This window comes from Tubulanus polymorphus, chromosome 1, assembly GCF_964204645.1.
Source record: "Tubulanus polymorphus chromosome 1, tnTubPoly1.2, whole genome shotgun sequence".
NCBI classification, from domain to species: Eukaryota; Metazoa; Nemertea; class Palaeonemertea; order Tubulaniformes; family Tubulanidae; genus Tubulanus; species Tubulanus polymorphus.
The window spans coordinates 7,551,687-7,570,385 of NC_134025.1; the positions used below are offsets into that span (position 1 = coordinate 7,551,687).

The 18,699-nt window shown below is 34.9% G+C and overlaps 3 protein-coding genes and 1 long non-coding RNA gene across 6 annotated transcripts; 2 read left to right on the plus strand and 2 right to left on the minus strand.

Annotated features, from left to right (window-relative positions):
- The first annotated feature begins 58 nt into the window (after window positions 1-58).
- Window positions 59-1,569, plus strand: LOC141899019 (protein dpy-30 homolog). The gene is made up of 4 exons (XM_074785174.1): window positions 59-199; window positions 629-765; window positions 914-1,059; window positions 1,288-1,569. The coding sequence occupies exons 1-4, from the start codon at window positions 130-132 to the stop codon at window positions 1,349-1,351; spliced, it is 417 nt and encodes a 138-aa protein (XP_074641275.1). The 5' UTR covers window positions 59-129; the 3' UTR covers window positions 1,352-1,569.
- Window positions 1,570-2,066: 497 nt separating this feature from the next.
- LOC141898994 (xanthine dehydrogenase/oxidase-like) lies at window positions 2,067-12,177 on the minus strand. 3 transcript variants are annotated; one of them, XM_074785146.1, is made up of 32 exons: window positions 12,141-12,177; window positions 11,170-11,251; window positions 10,965-11,022; window positions 10,569-10,665; window positions 10,352-10,460; window positions 10,146-10,272; window positions 10,010-10,066; window positions 9,776-9,930; window positions 9,510-9,651; window positions 9,236-9,403; window positions 9,060-9,136; window positions 8,886-8,979; window positions 8,690-8,799; window positions 8,429-8,613; window positions 8,189-8,354; window positions 7,852-8,053; window positions 7,592-7,770; window positions 7,315-7,434; window positions 6,978-7,199; window positions 6,462-6,525; window positions 6,310-6,379; window positions 5,967-6,141; window positions 5,694-5,885; window positions 5,447-5,598; window positions 4,933-5,110; window positions 4,517-4,645; window positions 4,247-4,374; window positions 4,059-4,173; window positions 3,502-3,588; window positions 3,237-3,404; window positions 2,584-2,751; window positions 2,067-2,456 (listed from the first exon to the last, which is right to left on the minus strand). In XM_074785146.1, the coding sequence occupies exons 2-32, from the start codon at window positions 11,215-11,217 to the stop codon at window positions 2,406-2,408; spliced, it is 3,993 nt and encodes a 1,330-aa protein (XP_074641247.1). In that variant the 5' UTR covers window positions 11,218-11,251; window positions 12,141-12,177; the 3' UTR covers window positions 2,067-2,405. The 3 variants fall into 3 exon arrangements, with proteins under 3 accessions (XP_074641247.1, XP_074641255.1, XP_074641263.1); XM_074785154.1 differs by lacking the exon at window positions 12,141-12,177 and adding an exon at window positions 11,488-11,506; XM_074785162.1 differs by lacking the exons at window positions 9,510-9,651; window positions 10,010-10,066; window positions 10,146-10,272; ... (3 more) ...; window positions 11,170-11,251; window positions 12,141-12,177 and having other exon boundaries at window positions 9,776-9,902.
- Window positions 12,178-12,351: 174 nt separating this feature from the next.
- Window positions 12,352-15,075, plus strand: LOC141915252 (uncharacterized). The gene is made up of 3 exons (XR_012620928.1): window positions 12,352-12,446; window positions 14,590-14,758; window positions 14,938-15,075. It is a non-coding gene; the product is annotated as an uncharacterized LOC141915252 (long non-coding RNA).
- LOC141904540 (uncharacterized) lies at window positions 13,162-17,706 on the minus strand. The gene is made up of 11 exons (XM_074793140.1): window positions 17,149-17,706; window positions 16,751-16,892; window positions 16,527-16,652; window positions 16,312-16,440; window positions 15,447-16,220; window positions 15,144-15,225; window positions 14,925-15,055; window positions 14,579-14,840; window positions 14,372-14,485; window positions 14,218-14,291; window positions 13,162-14,086 (listed from the first exon to the last, which is right to left on the minus strand). Exons 1-11 carry the CDS (start codon window positions 17,436-17,438, stop codon window positions 13,904-13,906), a joined length of 2,307 nt encoding a protein of 768 aa, XP_074649241.1. The 5' UTR covers window positions 17,439-17,706; the 3' UTR covers window positions 13,162-13,903.
- Between the last annotated feature and the right edge of the window lie 993 nt (window positions 17,707-18,699).

Below are 18,699 nucleotides of genomic sequence, written 5' to 3' on the forward strand. Positions count from 1 at the left end.
CTCTGTATATTGCATAGAGACCATCTTCATATTGAAATTGTCAAACTATTTTTATCAGATAGATAACAGAAATGATTTGAAATACGAATTAGGAAGTTATTATCAGCAAGCCTATTTCATAAGCCGGAGATGAAAACTCGCGTGCCAGGGCAAGTTTGCCGCCGATTGCTTAACGACGAAACTAACAAGATGGCGGATGGTAATCTTTTTCTAATATCTAACAGTTTCCCCCTTATTTTAACGGGGATAATCTCATTCGCCTGTAAAGATGTTTTTCGTTTGAATAATCGGGTCGTTGGTAGATATTGTCCTAAGCAATGATCTTGCTAAAACGTCGCATATATTCGCTATAAAATCAGAGACTGGTTGAAAATATAAAATTAAAAACAATCACAATCACGTCACTATATTTACTAACCACTGTAACTGATTGATTGTAATCTTAAGTTTAAAGTGGCCGTAGTAAAACGTTAGAGCGTTTACGTTCAAGTTGTATGGCTTCATTGAATTATGTATCATTAAGTAATTGTCTATTAATCATATATTTACATTTTAGGCCGGGCTCTGGCTGCTCAATAAAATCTTATAAGTGAGGCCTGATTAAACTTTTCTTCGTGTTCTATTTCAGATCAGCCAGCAGCTGCTGCAGTTGATTTGAATGGAGGAGCTGATTCTGTTCCGAAAAATGATGCGACTACACCTGTACCACCGGCCCAACCAGCTACTGATCCACATGCAGCACATGGATTAACAGATAATGTACAGGTAATGCCTTTAGTTTAGCCATTTATTCTCAAGTAACCTGTAAATTTTTTTTTTTGATGATGATGATGAAAGGCTATAGCATATGGCTAGAGTAGAATACATCTTTTAATCACCTTTTATGATTGTTGTAACATTTTATCGTTATTAGAAAATTATAGTTGCGGAAAAAGAAGCAATGGAATCACAGACCAAAAAGCCAAAAGTGGAACTGCAGTCTCTGCCAACACGTGCTTATTTGGATCAAACAGTTGTACCAATATTATTGCAAGCGATGTCAGCATTGGCAAAGGAAAGGTAAAAAACTTTTGTTCGTAATGAATATACATCATCTGACATGATTAAGGCAAATTATCTTGATCCGAGTAATACATGTTACGATCTGTTTCATAAAGAAAACAGTTAGAATTATATAGCTTATGTGTGATTTTTATGAATATCATGGACAAATTCAAAAGCTTGATTTCTTGGCGACAAACTTATGAAATATTGATGTTCTTCGTTATTTCTTTTTTTGTATTTCAGACCTCCAGATCCGATTGAGTATATGGCTGCATATCTGTTAAAAAACAAGAAACAGTTCGAATAAACAGCATATTGAACAGCTTATTGGTTTAACAGACACAACGTTTGTTGTATTTCCGCTCTTACTAATGAGCTGCGTGTGCAATCATATTATATTGTTTCTAGCACATTGTACAATATTGTATGATGAAAACCTGTGTTTTTAAAACTTGTTTTGATAACACGTTCACTTATCTTGTAAAGAAAGAAATTGTTTGATATTTCATGAAATGTAACATTGAAAAAATAAAGGTTTTTAAATGTATATAGCTGTATTTCTTTTTACGTGACATATATCAATTATTGGAGTCGGTGCAGTTTTGCGAATTAATATCGGGATGGCGTCATTTAGGAAAAATTGCATGCATAGACGCGCGTTGAGTGCTATTGACGCATGAAACGATTGCCTTTGTTTTCATATTTCGTACTGCCAATGGATAGATGCCATATGTGCGCACGAAGAGACGACTTATGTTTTTCGCAATAGATCTGCTCAAACTACGTTAAATATTTGCTAGACCAGTCTTTAATGAAAGAAAAATAGAAACAATTTGTTCGTGTAAATCTTCAGAAATATATCTGCTTTGTTAAATGATATTATTGATATCTGAAATTCCAAACTACGAGGACGACACGTGAGTTCCTATAAAGACATGCATTCGTTAAGTAATAATTGGCCAGTGATCAATTCAATGAAACAAAAATTCTTCTTATGGTATCTTTATTTTCGAAATCTGAATAAAATTTATTAATTACTTCTTATAAGATTAACGATTAAAATTAAACTCGCAAAAGAAACAACACATAAATCACAAATATTGACGATTTTCATCGTCCATCTATTATGGAAGATTAATCCGATGTTTTGATATGCATTCCATGATAAATACATGTAAAACTTCATAATCTTTTATCACACATTTAATTTCAACCATATTTAAAACGAACAATGCAGGATATGGCGAAGAAATTGGTTTCCTGAAAATACGTATTGACATTATCATCCCAGACATTAATACATTGATCAAATAAAACATTTTAATACCGATTAAAGAATATAGTAAGTCACATATGATGCATTAGACTCGTATATCCCACGGTGTGAATGTTCCTTCTTCTGGAGCAGGAAACTGAAAAGTAAGAAAATGAATGTCACGCCAGATACGTACAATGCAATCACGTTGTACATGTATGAAGTGTAAAGAAATCTATCGTGAAATTGCCGCTCAAAACCTTTAGGCCCTACTTGTTACTTACACGTGCTGTGAACTGATCCTGGCAAGCCATTCGAATTCGTTCGGCAGTAGCTGGGCTATCCATTTGGAATGTACCCTTTAGTCTACAATCAGCCCTGGCAGCGTTTATAGCATCTTTGATCGCGAAGAAGACCGACGAACCCAAAAATAACGGTGGCTCCCCAATGGCCTGGAATACACAAATATAAAAGACTTAGAAATGTGCTATAGGTTAAGTTCCCTTATCCTAATCACAGGGGCTCGTATCATAAGTTTGGGCGTGAACTGTAACTTAGATCATCCAGTATCCCTGGTACTGGTGTTTTTATATATATATATATATATATATATATATATATATATATATATATATATATATATATATATATATATATATATATATATATATATATATATATATATATTTATATATATATTTATATATATATATATATATATATATATATATATATATATATATATATATATATATATATATATATATATATATTATATATATATTTATATATATATTTATATATATAGTACCAGGGATACTGGATGAACTAAGCTACAGTTCACCCCCAAACTTATGATACGAGCCCCTGTGATCCTAATCGGATCTAGATTCAATTTTCAATTCTATTTCAAATTGTCAACAAACGTCAGTTTTACCTTTGACGAATAAACTGCTCTAGGGTTGTTTTCTCCTTTCAACAATGCCACATTAAATTCAGCAGGAGTGTCACCAAACCCAGGTATCTTGTACGCTCCAGGTCCACGTGTGTAGAGGAATCCTTGCGGGGAGAATCTTTGTTCTTCCAATGTAAATAACCCATAGCCCTAAGTTGAGTACGGTATTATATGTTACGTTTTAATCATATAAGATGTGTAAATTGTATAGACTGAAGATAAGTACGGTTTATCTCTTTAACTGTACCTGCATAAAAGCTCCCTCTATCTGACCAATATCTATAGCAGGATTCAGACTAGCACCAACATCCATTACAATATCTGTTTTCAGCACCTGTAAATTCAAAAAAAGGTTAGCGGAAAGACAATACATATATATATATATATATATATATATATATATATATATATATATATATATATATATATATATATATATATATATATATATATATATATATATATATATATATATATATATATATATATATATATATATATATATATATATATATATATATATATATATATATATATATATATATATATATATATATATATATATATATATATATATATATATATATATATATATATATATATATATATATATATATATATATATATATATATATATATATATATATATATATATATATATATATATATATATATATATATATATATATATATATATATATATATATATATATATATATATATATATATATATATATATATATATATATATATATATATATATATATATATATATATATATATATTCAAGAGGATGTCACTAACCTTGTGATCGCCAGTTAAACAGTCAATTTCAACAACTGAACAAGCTGCCCCCAAAGACAGATAGTTGAACGGGTTACCTGTCCTAGTTTTCCAGTCCCAACTAATACCAGGAGTCCTACAAACATTACACATTGAATATCAGCCTGATTCAACTGCTATGAGAACAAAATGCGTTGTTAGATATTTACCTATAAAATCCAGTGGAAGAAAGACTGACGCGATCGAAGTAGGCATCACTCACCCAATCGTCCCATGTCTTATCTGGTTTGGATTTTATATATGGCTTCAATCTCTCCATGATTACAGAACACGCATTCTAAGAATAATGATCATCTAATGAAGCGATAGTCTATTGTTTTGATTTGATTTTTTCGAGAACAAAGTATTTAACTTTAGGGATTACTGAAAGATGTATTCATTTGCCAGATATCATATAAAATCTTATGATGGTAGCTTACCACAAGAGCCATTCCATTTAGATCGGAACTGGCACTTGCCGCCGTTGGACTAGTATTTGGAACCGTTGAGGTGCTCGTTTCTGTGATATGAATTTTGTTCATCGAAATATTTAAAGCACGACTGGCAACCTGGAATAAACGAAATATCAGGTTACGAGAAAACACACTACGTTGGCTAATTCGGCCACCTCCACGAGAACGCGCAAAAACAAATTTCAACGCTCTTAACAAATTCTTAATTAGCGAAAATTACCGTTATTCGTGCTAATAATTATTCGTAAACGCAATATTAAAAACAAAATTTTGGTGCGGTGAAATGTTTGCACGTGCTCGTGGAGGATCATGTCGAACAAATTAAGGGTAGCCGAATTAGCTAAACTGAAACAAGAAAAAAATTACATACTGAAAATTCATACCTGAATCATTTTTGTATGCAAACCCTGCCCCATCTCAGTTCCACCGTGGGCTATTAACACAGACCCATCTCTATAGACATGAACAAGAGCACCAGCTTGGTTCAGGAACGTGACTGTAAAAGCGATTCCGAATTTTGTTGGTATTATGGATATTCCGCGCTTCTTCCATCGGTTTTCTCTAGTAAATTGTTCAGATAAAGATAGTAAGTACAATTAATACTCCATAGCCATCACGCCGAGGAAATGATAGGTTTATTTAATAAAATACAGTTTATAATTTCAAATTTATATTTCCACTATATACAGAATTTAAGGGATTTAAAATTTCATTTATCTAGCGATCATGATCAGGTGTGATAGTGAGAATTCGAAACGTCGTGTATTTTGATTTCAATTTTGAGAATTCGTTTTCAATCTCTTGGATTATGTATAAAAGTGGGTTTTAAACTTATTATCTGCTCTCCACGCCAGAGTGTGGTATTCTACCAAAATCAGCGAAGTTTTCAAATTTCACCTATTGAACTGGGCGATGTGGTCTTTTTGTTGAAGATATCCGCTTTGCTCTAGACATTGAGTCCAGCACCTTTTTACTTGTAAGTAACTATCGTCCATACTAGTGCATGTATGAGTAATATCACCTTTATCATAGAAATTCAATTCACGTATCTTGCAAAAAGAAAAAGAAACATATAACACATATTTCGTCCAAAAATCATATTCTAAACAACAGTTCCGTTTGTGGTTATTATCATCATCTTCACCTGATGTACTGGTAGATTGAGTCTTTCAGCTATTTGAGTTATCCATGCCTCACAGACCATTAATGCCTGGGGCCCTCCAAACCCTCGGAATGCTGTGTTAGAGGGTATATTCGTTTTACAAATGTAACCATATGCCCTCAATTTTGGAATCTTATAGCAATTATCCAAATGAAATAATGCTCTTTCCATAACCTTAAAAAGGGAAAAAAACTGAGATAAAACTGAGATTCTGTGTTCGTCAATGAAATGTGATTGGAATCATGATGTTTTTACCCCAGCAGATAAATCTAAACTATTTCCTGCGTTCATGTACATTTTTATGTCAAGAGCCTCAATTTTTCCATTTGATGAGTAGGCTACTTTGTATTTAGCATAATATGGATGGCGAGTACCAGTGATAGCCATGTCCTCGTCTCTATCTAACATACACCGAACTGGTCTATTCAATCTGAAATGTTCATTTTAATGAATGAAAGTAACATTCCTCTACTTTTTCCAGTCACTGTGGATGCTCAATCAGGGTCTAGGTTAAAGATAACCGGTGGATAAATTAGCAACAATCATATCCACTGGTTAGCTTTTGCCAACTTTTTAGCAACTGGCCCCGAATTTTTACCTGGCAGCTGCAATAGCAACAGGAAGTGCAACGACAATAAATCGACTTTCCTTTCCACCGAATCCACCTCCTGAAAATAAACGCCAGAAGAATCTGCAACATACAAATGATTCAAGCGAAAAATTTGACAACGTAAATTCATAATCACTCACCAAGTCGCTTTACTCTAACATTTATACGACTAGCACTGACACCCAAAGCAGAAGCAGTTAATATCTGAAAAAATGCGTTCTTTCGTGCAAGATAAACAACGTAACCAATAATCTACCGTTAGAGTCAAACGATGTTATGGCTGAACATAGTGGATTGCTTGACAACTACCTAAGTACATCTATGATACGTGCATGCAAAGCCATTAAAGTTCAATAAGCGAAATAAGTGCACGGACGTATTAAACAAGGTTAAAGTCTAGTTTAATCTAGTTTATAGGTCCACGAGTGCACCACCGGCGATTGAGCCAAGGTCTCGCACACGTAATAAGCAAGCCAGCTGACCAGTAGGCCGTTAGAACTAGTTCAGTTGGCAAGGTTTACTGCTTCTCGTTTGCGTACTCCCGACATATTTTGGTTAGTTGATACATTTATCCAGTGAGTGATAGATGAATTAGTTCCTACGAATCCAGCAGTTTAAAAGTATGCAAGCTCTTTAATAACTAATACATCATTTACTTGTAACGTGGTTGGACTTTGTGACGATGAAAACAATTCCATCTCGCCATCTTCACCAGTTGGTACGGCTATTGAGGCATGCGTTTCCAGATAAAAATGTTCCTGACCTCCGACGTACATTTCACCATCGATCACATGATCAGCATTCATCAAGGCTTCATCCACATCTCCAGAATCAAAACTATTGATGGGCTCATAATATGACTCCTCGGCTATCGCATCCTTTTAATGATTAGTAAAAGTGAAAAATGATTGGATTGATTTGCTAAAACTCAATAGTGCACATTGGAAATGATCATTGATTGACTTCATTTTGCATAGCAAAATTCCTTTTTACCTTTATTGAAATGATCGGCTTCAGAACCTTGTATTGAACCGTCACTAATTTTGCAGCTCGTTGTGCAATGAGCTGATTGTCTGCCACAATAGCGCCAATAGCTTGCCCTTGACAAGTCACCTAAACAAACGAAAGCCAAATCGACGTAGACGTACTTTTTCTACATTGGTACCGGATCGTGTTCTGGTCATAATCCAAAAGTGACGGACGAAAAGTAATTTATTTCCACGGAGCATGCATTTTAGGTTAGCAAAGCTGTTTTAAGTGAATACTTTACCTTTTTTTCGGCAAAGATAAGTTCATCAGGCAATACAACGCCCACATTGTTACTGCCCATTACGTCGTTGTGGTCAATGTAAGCATGTACACCAGGCAGTGATAATGCAGCTTGTGTATCAACGTTGACAATTTCTGCGTGTGCTTTAGAACTCGTGACTAGTGCAAGGTATAGCTCATCTTATCAAAAAAAGGTGAAACAAATTATTTACCAGAGTTTTATCCCTCAAAGCATTGTTAACGCATCGACTGAATTCATACCTTTGAAAGGTGGAATATCATCAATATATCGAGCCTCTCCTGTAGCCTGTTTGGCTGCGGACATATGATGAATAGGACGCCCTACACCATCTGTGATTGACTGTTCTTTAGAAACGATACCATAATACTGACTACTTTTAAACTCATGTTTCTTGAATACTGGTGTAGCGCTCTCATAATCCGGTAATATTGAGGGAGAAAGCTGTAAAATATTGGGCATAATTGGTTGGGCATAATTTCAAACTCTTAAGGCCTTGCGTTGCGACTCACTGAGTAAAGTTTTAAAGAGTCAATTTCTACATACCCTTCAGTTCAAACACACATAATTTGTAGTTACCTTTTTCATGTGCAATTGTTGTTTCACGCTGAGGTAAAACTTGAAGAAGAAACTAAGTGTTAAAGTTCTTCGATACTGAACAGACCCACCAGGTACACCCGGAGGTAGCGGCAAATCCTCACATAACGAATCAGACATGGTAGCTAATAGATCCTCGTTCCATTCTCTAAATTGAAAAAAGGAATATCACGAGGGAATAATACAATAACTGTTAAAATATCCTCTCATTATTTTCCGTACTTTCCAACTGCTTCGTTCATTGATTTCAGAGCCATCACTGTAGTAGGTGCCATACCACCATAGGCGAGATACAATCTATTTATTACTGTGCTGCCAGGTTCAAACACAACTCGACATCCAGCATTAACTATCGAAATATCATCTTCTCGTCTATGAGCTTGCTTATAGCCATAGAAATATTCATCCTACGAAAACAAAGCAAGTTGTACAAATTGTTAAAAACCGACACAAGTTCAAAACAAATGATATCTGCCATTATACCTCCTGGGTATAAGGAACGGTAATGTTCAGAAGTATTTCATCGGGTTCAAGAATAGTTTTTCTGTATCCAGTAAAAAATGTATGATCTATTGTCACTTCCCTCATTTTTCCTAAAAATAAACAATACGAAGATCTTTGTATCTCTTAAGAATTCACTTTTCCACTGATTATGTAACAAAGACGTTATGTCCTGTACCTGTTTTGGCTAACTGTAATTTGCAATTGGCAGCCATGAAAAGTGGATTCAGATCTGATATCGGACTTGCAGTTACAATGTTTCCGCCGACCGCCTGTGAAATAATGAACATAAAGGAGCTAAACACAAAATTGAATGAAAAGGTAATAACGGTAATGAAGAATTAATATTTACTGAAACATTGCGAATTTGTTGTCCAGCGAACCATCTCAGCATTTCTACAATACCCGCAAATATCCTTGTTTGATGCTCTGAAATGAGAGTAAAAACACGCACGAAACACGCATGCCATCAAAAGGTTTCTAAGAAAAACTTAACACAGAAGATCTTACATTGATTGTTAAGGTTACCTGGCATGTCACGGACGGCTTGTTTAAGAACCGAGTCGATTCGATTTAGAGTCACCGCAGCTCCGAATCTGATTCCGGAACTTACGTGTTCTACCATGTTTAATTCGGGTACATGAGTAGGAGATAAAATTTCTGGATAATGACAATTCTTGAATTTTACTTCGACGCCTAAAAAATATCACGGGTAATAAATGAAAAATTTGTCATCTTAAATTAAATTCTTCAAGCCAGCATGTAAGCCTGCCAAAGATATACTGGACTTATCCATACGTACCTATTTCAGTATTGCCAGTTACAATCCTACAGTTCGGAAATTGGGCTTTGAGTTTCAAGAATGTTTCAAGATTTATAGGACGGTACCAAGTAACACGTTCACCTTGAAACTCAAGATTCTGTTTGTCATATGTATCTGTTAACTGGAAAATTGTAATTTAGTGATTGTTTTTGTTATAATCTATGATATGATATTTTCTATCAAGCGATGCAAGCAATTTTGTAAATTCTTAACCCGTATTTCCCGTTTTTGTTGTTAAAACGCACCTGCAGCTCATTCGGGAATATCCGTTCTTGGGAAGGATCATACGCAGAAAATTCTTCAGATTTTACCAGGCCTTCGTCTGCTGTATTGCCTGGTGATACGCGAGCATTTTGATTTCGACAACAGTTTTCTCCTTGTGGACAAGAGAATTCCTGTGGTGAAAACTAGAAATCAGACATGCGCATGTCAGCAATTGTGCGTTTATTGCTTGAATATAGATATATCCCTTGCCTTAGTAAATGTCTTGTAACCTTCCAGTATTGGCCTGTAACCAGTGCAACGGCAAAGATTACCTAAAATCAACATAAACATCTCAAAATATAATGTTCCTCTTTAGTAATCTAAAGATCACTTTTATCGATGATAACTTGCCTTCAAATGCACTTTCAACTTGATGCATATTAGGCTGGGGATTGTTACGAAGTAGGGTGTACATGGACATCACGATGCCAGGTGTACAAAAACCACATTGTGAGCCATGTGAGCCAGCCATTCGTTCCTGTTAGAAAATAAAGTTCAATTCTCTTATTAAGAAAATGGCAAAATTGTCATGTTATTGGGCAGCTATGATTTATTACCTGTACAGGATGAAGGCCGGTTTTAGTACTTCCTATGCCCTCAACTGTTGTGACCGCTAAACCGTGCATAGAACAAATCGGCGCAAGACAAGCATTGACCGAAAAGTGACTTATATTGTTGATCAAGGATTGACGACGAATAATCACTTATAAGATCATTTTCACAAGTATGCGTCTTAATGATTTCAAATTAATTCACTGGATAATAAATGGATACAGAATCTTCTTTTGGCTTCTATCGTATTTCGATACCATCACAGTGCATGCCCCACATCCTCCTTCTCCACAGCCCAGTTTAGTTCCACATAATCTTACTGAATGTTTTTCAAATTAAGGACACACGTCGCAAGACAAGGTGAATATTTTCTTAAACTTAAAAATACAATCCTATGTTTTTCCTATGTTTCTTTGACTTTAATCTTTTTACCCTTGAAGAGGGAAAACTCAGTTCCACCGGTTTCGGGTAACAATCTGATGCAAAATAAATACATGTATATTATATAATTCCTATTAAGTCTTATCAAAAATCGCTTGTGGCAAAGGCCACGATTAAGTTAGTTTTTACTTAATTTCAATAGTTTTTTAACTTAACCTTTCGAAAATTTGAGGATACATTTGTTACGCAGGTAGTAAAGAAGAGTCCATTCTGGTTCTACAGTTTTGTCAATAACCTGTATAAAAGTTTATTACAAAATGCAGTTTGATACATTCACTGAAAAACCCTTCAAATATCGTTATCAATTTTTTCAGACAAGAATCAAAACCCAAAGATTAAGCGCATCAATATTATCCATCAATATTTAAGTTTTCGTACGTACCTTTCTACCATTCACATAGAAAACAAACGGTTCGCGATCACTATCCATTGTATGGTAATTACTATCCACACAGTGCCGTCACCTAAAACACAAATTTACGAAGATAGGGCTGCAAAACGTTTGCGTCCGTCCGGGCCGTCCGTTATCTGAAGACTAAATAAGTCAACGAAACCCTGAACTCGAGTGACAACTGAAGCAAGCGTATTAAAATTAGCACTCGACTAATCCTTTTCTATTTCTCCAAGCATTATGAGCAAAAAGGACATTAATATCTCATTAACCGAAATATGCCTATGCAATCATATACACGGATCTTACATTATTTTAGTAGACTAGTCTCTATATTTTCTGGTATACTTTCATGCTGTAAATTACGTACATAATTTGTTTAATCTCGATTAATGTTGTTATTTTGAGAATTGACATGTCTGGTTAAGTAATAATGTATGTTGAGTTGTTTGGGTTGTTGGAGTTGTTTGAACAATTAGTGTCCGTGGTTACTCCTTGTCATAACATGTCATCACTAAAATTGTATATAAGGTTTTGATTCTGACAATTAAAAAAAATGTTGAGATGTAATAGATTTATGGTAGAGAATAGAAAGAAATATGAACATTATCAACGTTTTGTCTTCTTGGTTGTCGCTGATTTAGTCAGTGATTATGATAATTTTAGTATATTTCAAATAATAGATAGATCTGTATGTAACATAACAATAAACCCGGAGTATATGATGAATCATTGTTAATATCTCATCTCACCAGTTCTGCTGAAAAAACAGAACCCGATCTTAATGAACCAAATTCAAAAAGTGCTTTGCAGTATCTGGAAATCTAATGTCAGGATTCGAATGGCTTATGATAAACTGTATAACATAGGTAACTACATGTGTAAACATTTAGCACGATAAATATGATTTACTAAATCTTGATGTTCATATCAATAAATAAGGATTCATTATATATACGTACCTTATACCTTGTGATCTGTTGTACTGCCTATAAACTGGGCAATGCGCGATGAATTATACAAATAGATAAGAAAGTTTGGACTAATCAAAGATCGAATCAAACCTAAGAACCTTATCAGTTCAGCAAAGTTGCCTGATCAGATAATAAAGTATTTTTATCATACTATCAACTTATCGAACCGACATGTTTTCATATTTCACTATACAAAAATATGACACATAAAGTCACCAAAATTTCAGCATACGTGATCTTGTCTCTATTCAATCAGAATACCCAAGACCAGGGATAATTTGTGGCTGCCTAAATGTACGTAACGCTATTTCGAAAAGAATTCAGTAGTAATAACGATTGAAATTTGTATCTGTTTGGATCTTTTTCCATTTAGACAAAATATCATTAAGAAGTTGATAATAATAGAAGGTGATATGATGTTTTGGATGTAATGTACAGAAATCGGTGTTAGTTAGGAATTAATTTCATCGTCACATTGATCTAATTAGTTTTTACTCTGAATATGAAAAGTTCAGTTTTCTTAAACATGCTACAGTAGAATCCACTTATAATTCGGATCATTTGGGACTAACAGAATTCATCCGGTTTACGAGAAATCCGGATTAGAAATAAATTTCTTGTATATTGATCGACAATTGGGTTGCAATTATTGTCTGGATATCCGCATTAAGCCGGCCCGGATTAAGCGGGTTTGTCTGTATAGTAACATCTTGATGAGGAGGATAGGTAGCGTGGATTTCCAGCTAAATTGCAAAATTAACTTAAATTTAAATGACTCTCTTTTTCATTTGATCGCGTGACAGAAATTCGGCGAGTGAATTGGGAGTTTTAGGCAGGCGACTGGATCTCGGAGATCGTCGTATTTTGTAGTTATTTCATTTTCGGCGTGTGAGAAAATAAGGCGACGATCAACACAAAAACCTAAGCAGCTTCAACAGTTAAGCTCTAACCCAACAATCTAGAGGAAGAAAAGCAACGTGAAAATAACTTTAAAATTTTATTTGGCACATCTAAATTCATCTACATATGAATTGGCAAACATTCTTTAAATCATACTTTCTTACATATTCGAATTTTATATTTCGCGGGGCATTCAATTAGATACACATATAACATTCCAAAATATAATGTCATTAGCTAAGTTCATCACTCGTTTGTGCAAATTCCATCTATATGGCTTAGATATGCTGTCAAAATGAAAAATCAAATTTACCCGTCAAATTTTCATATTTTACTCGTCAAACTTTCAATTTTTTACCCGTCAAAACTAACCATCGATTTTACTCAATTCTTCATAAAATGCTCGTCAAAACTCGTATTTGACGAGTGTCGGATGTAGAAATGGCAAAACTAAATCGCTATCGTAGATATTCTGTCAAAACAAACTATCGATTTGACGTGTCAAAATCGCTATCGTAGATATCCCGTCAAAATTAATACCTCCTATTGCCAGTAACCCGTCAAACACATCGTTTTACCAGTCATATTACGCACCAAACCACGTTTTTTGACGCATATTTTTACTGTTCCAATGTAAGTTCGACGAGTAAAATATGAAAAAATTTGACGGGTAAATTTGTTATTTTATTTTGACAGTACCGGTACATCTATGCCATAATCTCAAAACTAAATCGATGTGTACAGTAAAAGATTTTCAATTTCCCCTCACCTTATACGGCCCAACGCTATTAAATGTATTCATTATTACACAACGTTTTCTCACAATAACCATCAAGAAGTATTTCTTTTCATTATCCAATAGGAAAACCAACAGGCTCGATTTCGTAGCCGTAATAGTCAATTATTCTCAAAGAACCGGCACAACAATACGCTATTTCATTCAACTGAGAGTCATTGATTCGGTCGCAATAATTCAAGTTGATATATCGAAGGTTAATCGCGTAACTGGTGGATCGATGTCGATTTTTATATTCCTGTAATGAAATAAAAATTTATTCAGATAGATGATGATATCGAAATGTGATAATTTTTGAACATCTCGTTTCTTTTCTTGAGCTTTATTAAAATGTCTGTATTTCGTTGTGTCTGAAGTGAAATTCCTTACCTCATCACTAGGGCTATTATAGTGTTCATCACGTCCTAGAATCACTCTTTCGGCATTTTTCAGTTTGAGAGGTGCTTTAAATTTCAATTGAAAACGAGTATTATCTTACTTTTTACAAAACAGCTGGCGGCAAGATATAGGTTGAGGTACCTACCTCCAATAATTGGCATGAGTGGATTCGAAGTAATGAGTTTAAGTCCAGCAATGCAGAGCTGCTTCAACTTAATGCATTTCACTAGAATGGCTTCAAGGCTCACATCTGTCAACTCTATATAAAAAATCAACATTATGAAGAAACGGTATTAATCTAAGAGGGCTTTCTGCGATTTAAGGTGGCATCATTTGATCATCTTCTACGTACTATCATTCCAGCTGAGGTCTATATCTTCTAAACAGTTCAGTCGCTCGACGAGGGTCACCACTGCGCTGTCATTTATCTCACGCACCATAAACAGACTCAATTTCGTCAGTGCCGGACAATTCAAAGACATGGAGTCCAGAACCTGAATCGTCACTTCACACTGATGCAAGATGAGCACACGTAAATTATGACAGCTTTTGATCAACTCCAACAAGCCTTGTTCGGTTACATTTTCACACCACGATAAATCCAAGTGAACTAACTAGAAATTCGGATTGTGATGTAGTTAATACATTGTTTTTTTCATATATGAACTTAGAAAAATTGAAAAAACCCATAAACTTACCCTGTCTTTACAGTTATTCGCAATTGCAGTCAGGACAGGATCAGTGACGTCACATTCCGACAGATCAAGGCGTTGGATTTTCGATGTTATCAATGGAATGACTGCTTTATGATTATCAGCATGAAGAACACCTGAAATAAATGCATGTATTTTGATTAGTATGACACAGAACTGAAGTTATCTCAAGACAATACTTTTACAAACTATCATTTCACCTACCACGGAGATTTAAGGTTTGAAGGTCTTTACATACATTTCCAAGGGTTAAAACTCCAAGAGTAGTTACTCTCTCACATTCAATCTGAAAATGGACATATATTTTAAGAAAAAAATATAACTGTATAAAACTATAGTTTTCTTTTTATAAAACTATAAACCACTTTGAAATGATTGAAATTTCTGAATCTAGTGATGCTCAAGATTTCTAAAATATCTACTTCTTTACCAAAGCAGTGAAATTTTTCCAGGTCAAACCTTACCAAGTAAGCCAGAATCTACAACACGTATAATGACAAAACTTACTAATGAAATCTCCGTTAAGTTTCTGCAACAGTTTGCGATGTATTCAAGAATTTCGTCAGTCAAATCTTTCCAGGACAATGTTAAACGCTTCAGCGCCGGATTTGAAAGGAAGAAGGCTTTACAACATAAAGCATTCAAATTCTCATGACTAAAGTCAATACTGTTTGCATTTAAACTAATCAAAGCCGGTTCAAACCATTTCAGCCTGGATCGCGGAATAAATGTATTTTCTGGACATTGCGTCCTAGATTTAGCAGGCGATGAGCTCTCCTCTGAAGGATCAATGGTTGTTCTTGTTGCACCCAATGATTGGTCGACAAGTAACGTTTCATTCATATCACAATTCAAACTAGTGTCAGACACATCTTGAACAGGAAGACTACTTGAAGTTGTGAGTTTGACATCTTCTAGCATTAGCTGCAGCGTTCCTTGAGCATCCGACCCACCCCACTGAGGTAGGAATGGCGATATATGTTGCCGTACATTGTCCACCACATTAGAAGTACTTTCCACAGAGATATTATTCGTCTCAATTAGTCCCCCATCAACAGTTGAATTCTCTAAACTATTACCGCATTTATCAACATTTTCCTGATTTGAATTCACTGGTTCATAACCAATATTTTCAATCGAAATACATTTATTCATCACATCGCTACACTCCTGAAGTATATCTTCAAACGAATGACCCTTGAGTTTTGAAACGTTCATAGCCAGAAATACTGCACTGTTGAAACTGAAACCTCCCAAGTACCAAAATGACATACAATCAACCTACAAAGAAAGTTTACCAAGCATCTTTTAAACTAGTACAGTCCATAGATAACTATGACATCACAAACTTGGGTTTTAACATCCTTTTAACCTTGGTCCATGAAAAATCAAGGTGATTTAGGGTTCGTCCACAGAGTGTCACAAGATTTCTAATTCCCATACTGCCTATCTTCTGACAGGCAGATATATCAACACTTGTTAAAGATGACAGCATTTCTAACTGAAAGGATTAACAAATACATCAGCATTTTTCATATAAACCAATCATCACAGAATAAAGCCTGAAAACAATATCTAACCACTTACGCTGTCACTTTCATGTCTTTCTTGCAGTAGCTGATCTTCTTCGCGGATAAGAAACACTTCATCTGTTAGTTCATTGCAAGAAGACAAACCGAGATGTTTTAGACGTGGAAGAAAAACAAGAATAGTCTACAAAAAATAAGACACGAATCAGTCCTAAAAACATTTGATACTTGGCCTGTACATAGAATTTCTAATGTGAAATAGGCCTAGATGATTGATCTTACATGTACAGATTCGTTAGATATATCAGTACTTTCAGCAGTAAAGGAAGTTAGATTCTGTAAGTTATGAGAACAAAGCGATATCAATCCTGGTCGAATCAATCCTTCATGACATTCCGATAGATTCAGATAATGCGGTTTGCACCTTCAAACAAAATGAGACACTAATTATCATCAAATACTGCATAATAGGGAATCATTATCAGGCTATGTTTTAATTCATTCTTAGTTGAGCACTGGAAAATTAATAATTCTTCTTGACTTGTCATAAGACTTTAATTCTAAGGTGAACCTGTGTAAAAGGTAATTTACAGTGTCAATATATAGCTGATACTGCTTCAGTAAATCTGAGGGCATATATTGATACTTTGGCATAATGATCTCCAAGTCTGCACAGCTACCTATTGATGACATAATCTATCCCATAATCACGCAGCTTGTCACATTTCTTCAAGCACAACTTCTTCATGTGAGGTGGTGCACAACTACGCAACACTGTTTGTGTCAATCTCTTCGGGTACAAATCGACAAGTCGATTTAGAATTGATTCCGATACAGCAGTGAAATGATCTGTTGAAAGAAGATCGATTATATTGTTATCTTCCGTATCTGAATATTCTCTTCGTCCAATGAGTAATTGTACGCATGTGTCTCGCGCTATGTACGCAAGACTTTGAACTGAAGACATCATGCACACATTAGCTAGCAATGGCTAAAAGTAAATGTATATTCTGCGCTGCAGTCAACTCCTCAAGTCCAGAGTCCAGAATAATTCTATAATAGCTATGATATCTCAGTCGTCCGGAGACGGAGTCTCTGACTGAGTGAATGACTCAGAAGTGAGCTGTCCAATCCAACAAAAAATCAACATGTCCTTGTCAGTCTTGAACCATTATCAATACTACTTTAACAATTTAATTTCTAGTATTATAAAATTATTTCATTTATTTTCTATTTCATTTTGGTTGGTGCAACGGCCTTGAGTACACTCAGTTGAATACTGTATTTACTCGCATGCCGCATGAAGAATATTGAACAGTAGAACTAGTTCACGTGTTCGCCGCTATTAATACACATAGCGGCAGCACTTGTCGGAGTCACGGTACAGAGTAATTACACCGGGCAGTCTATTCTTTTCGGAATTCAATTGCAGATATCCCTATTTCCAAGAATTTTTCAAGAAATGTAGTCACTGAACAAAAACCAGCACATCGTGAATAGGTTAATTCCAAGTACCAAAAACACTTCAACTAGATTTTACATTTTTACCTCGCCCTATATATGAAAACAGGTTTTTACTGACGCGTTCCTGGCCTAGTACCGGCGCAGATCAAGAGTTGGCACTGTAATTTTCAACGGCTTTTAGCCCTCATTTAAAACATGGCAAGCCATGATGGAGTTTTCTATGCAAAGATTTTTAACGCAATGTGATTGTTCTTAGTTCGCCGTACGGTTTTGTTTTATCTGTATTCTCGATCTGGTACACGAAAATATTTTGTACACTTAGATGGAGATAGATAAAGGAAAATGGAAACGATACTTATGGATATTTCAAGAAATCATAGCGGTTCTGTTGGAATTCATTTATCTGCTCGTTTTCGTAAGATTCATCCCAACGAAAAGAAAGAGATACATACAAGAATTGTTCACCAAAGGACAATATGAAAAAACTAACATACGAAAGGAGGACATTGACAATACAGTATTTTCAATTGAAGCATTTCGAGCAAAATTCCTCCAATTTTGGCGCATAAAAAGACTACAAACCGTAAAGTTGGGTAGTTCTGTCGAAAATGTAATTTTGTACACTTTGGAAGGAAAACCTGAACGGTTAGTAGATTATTTGAGCAACGACAAGCCTTTGGTAATAAACTTCGGCAGCACGACAGCGCCTAACTTTGTATCCAGTTTACAATGCGAGTTTCCAGATCTGATTAAAGAATACCGAGAAA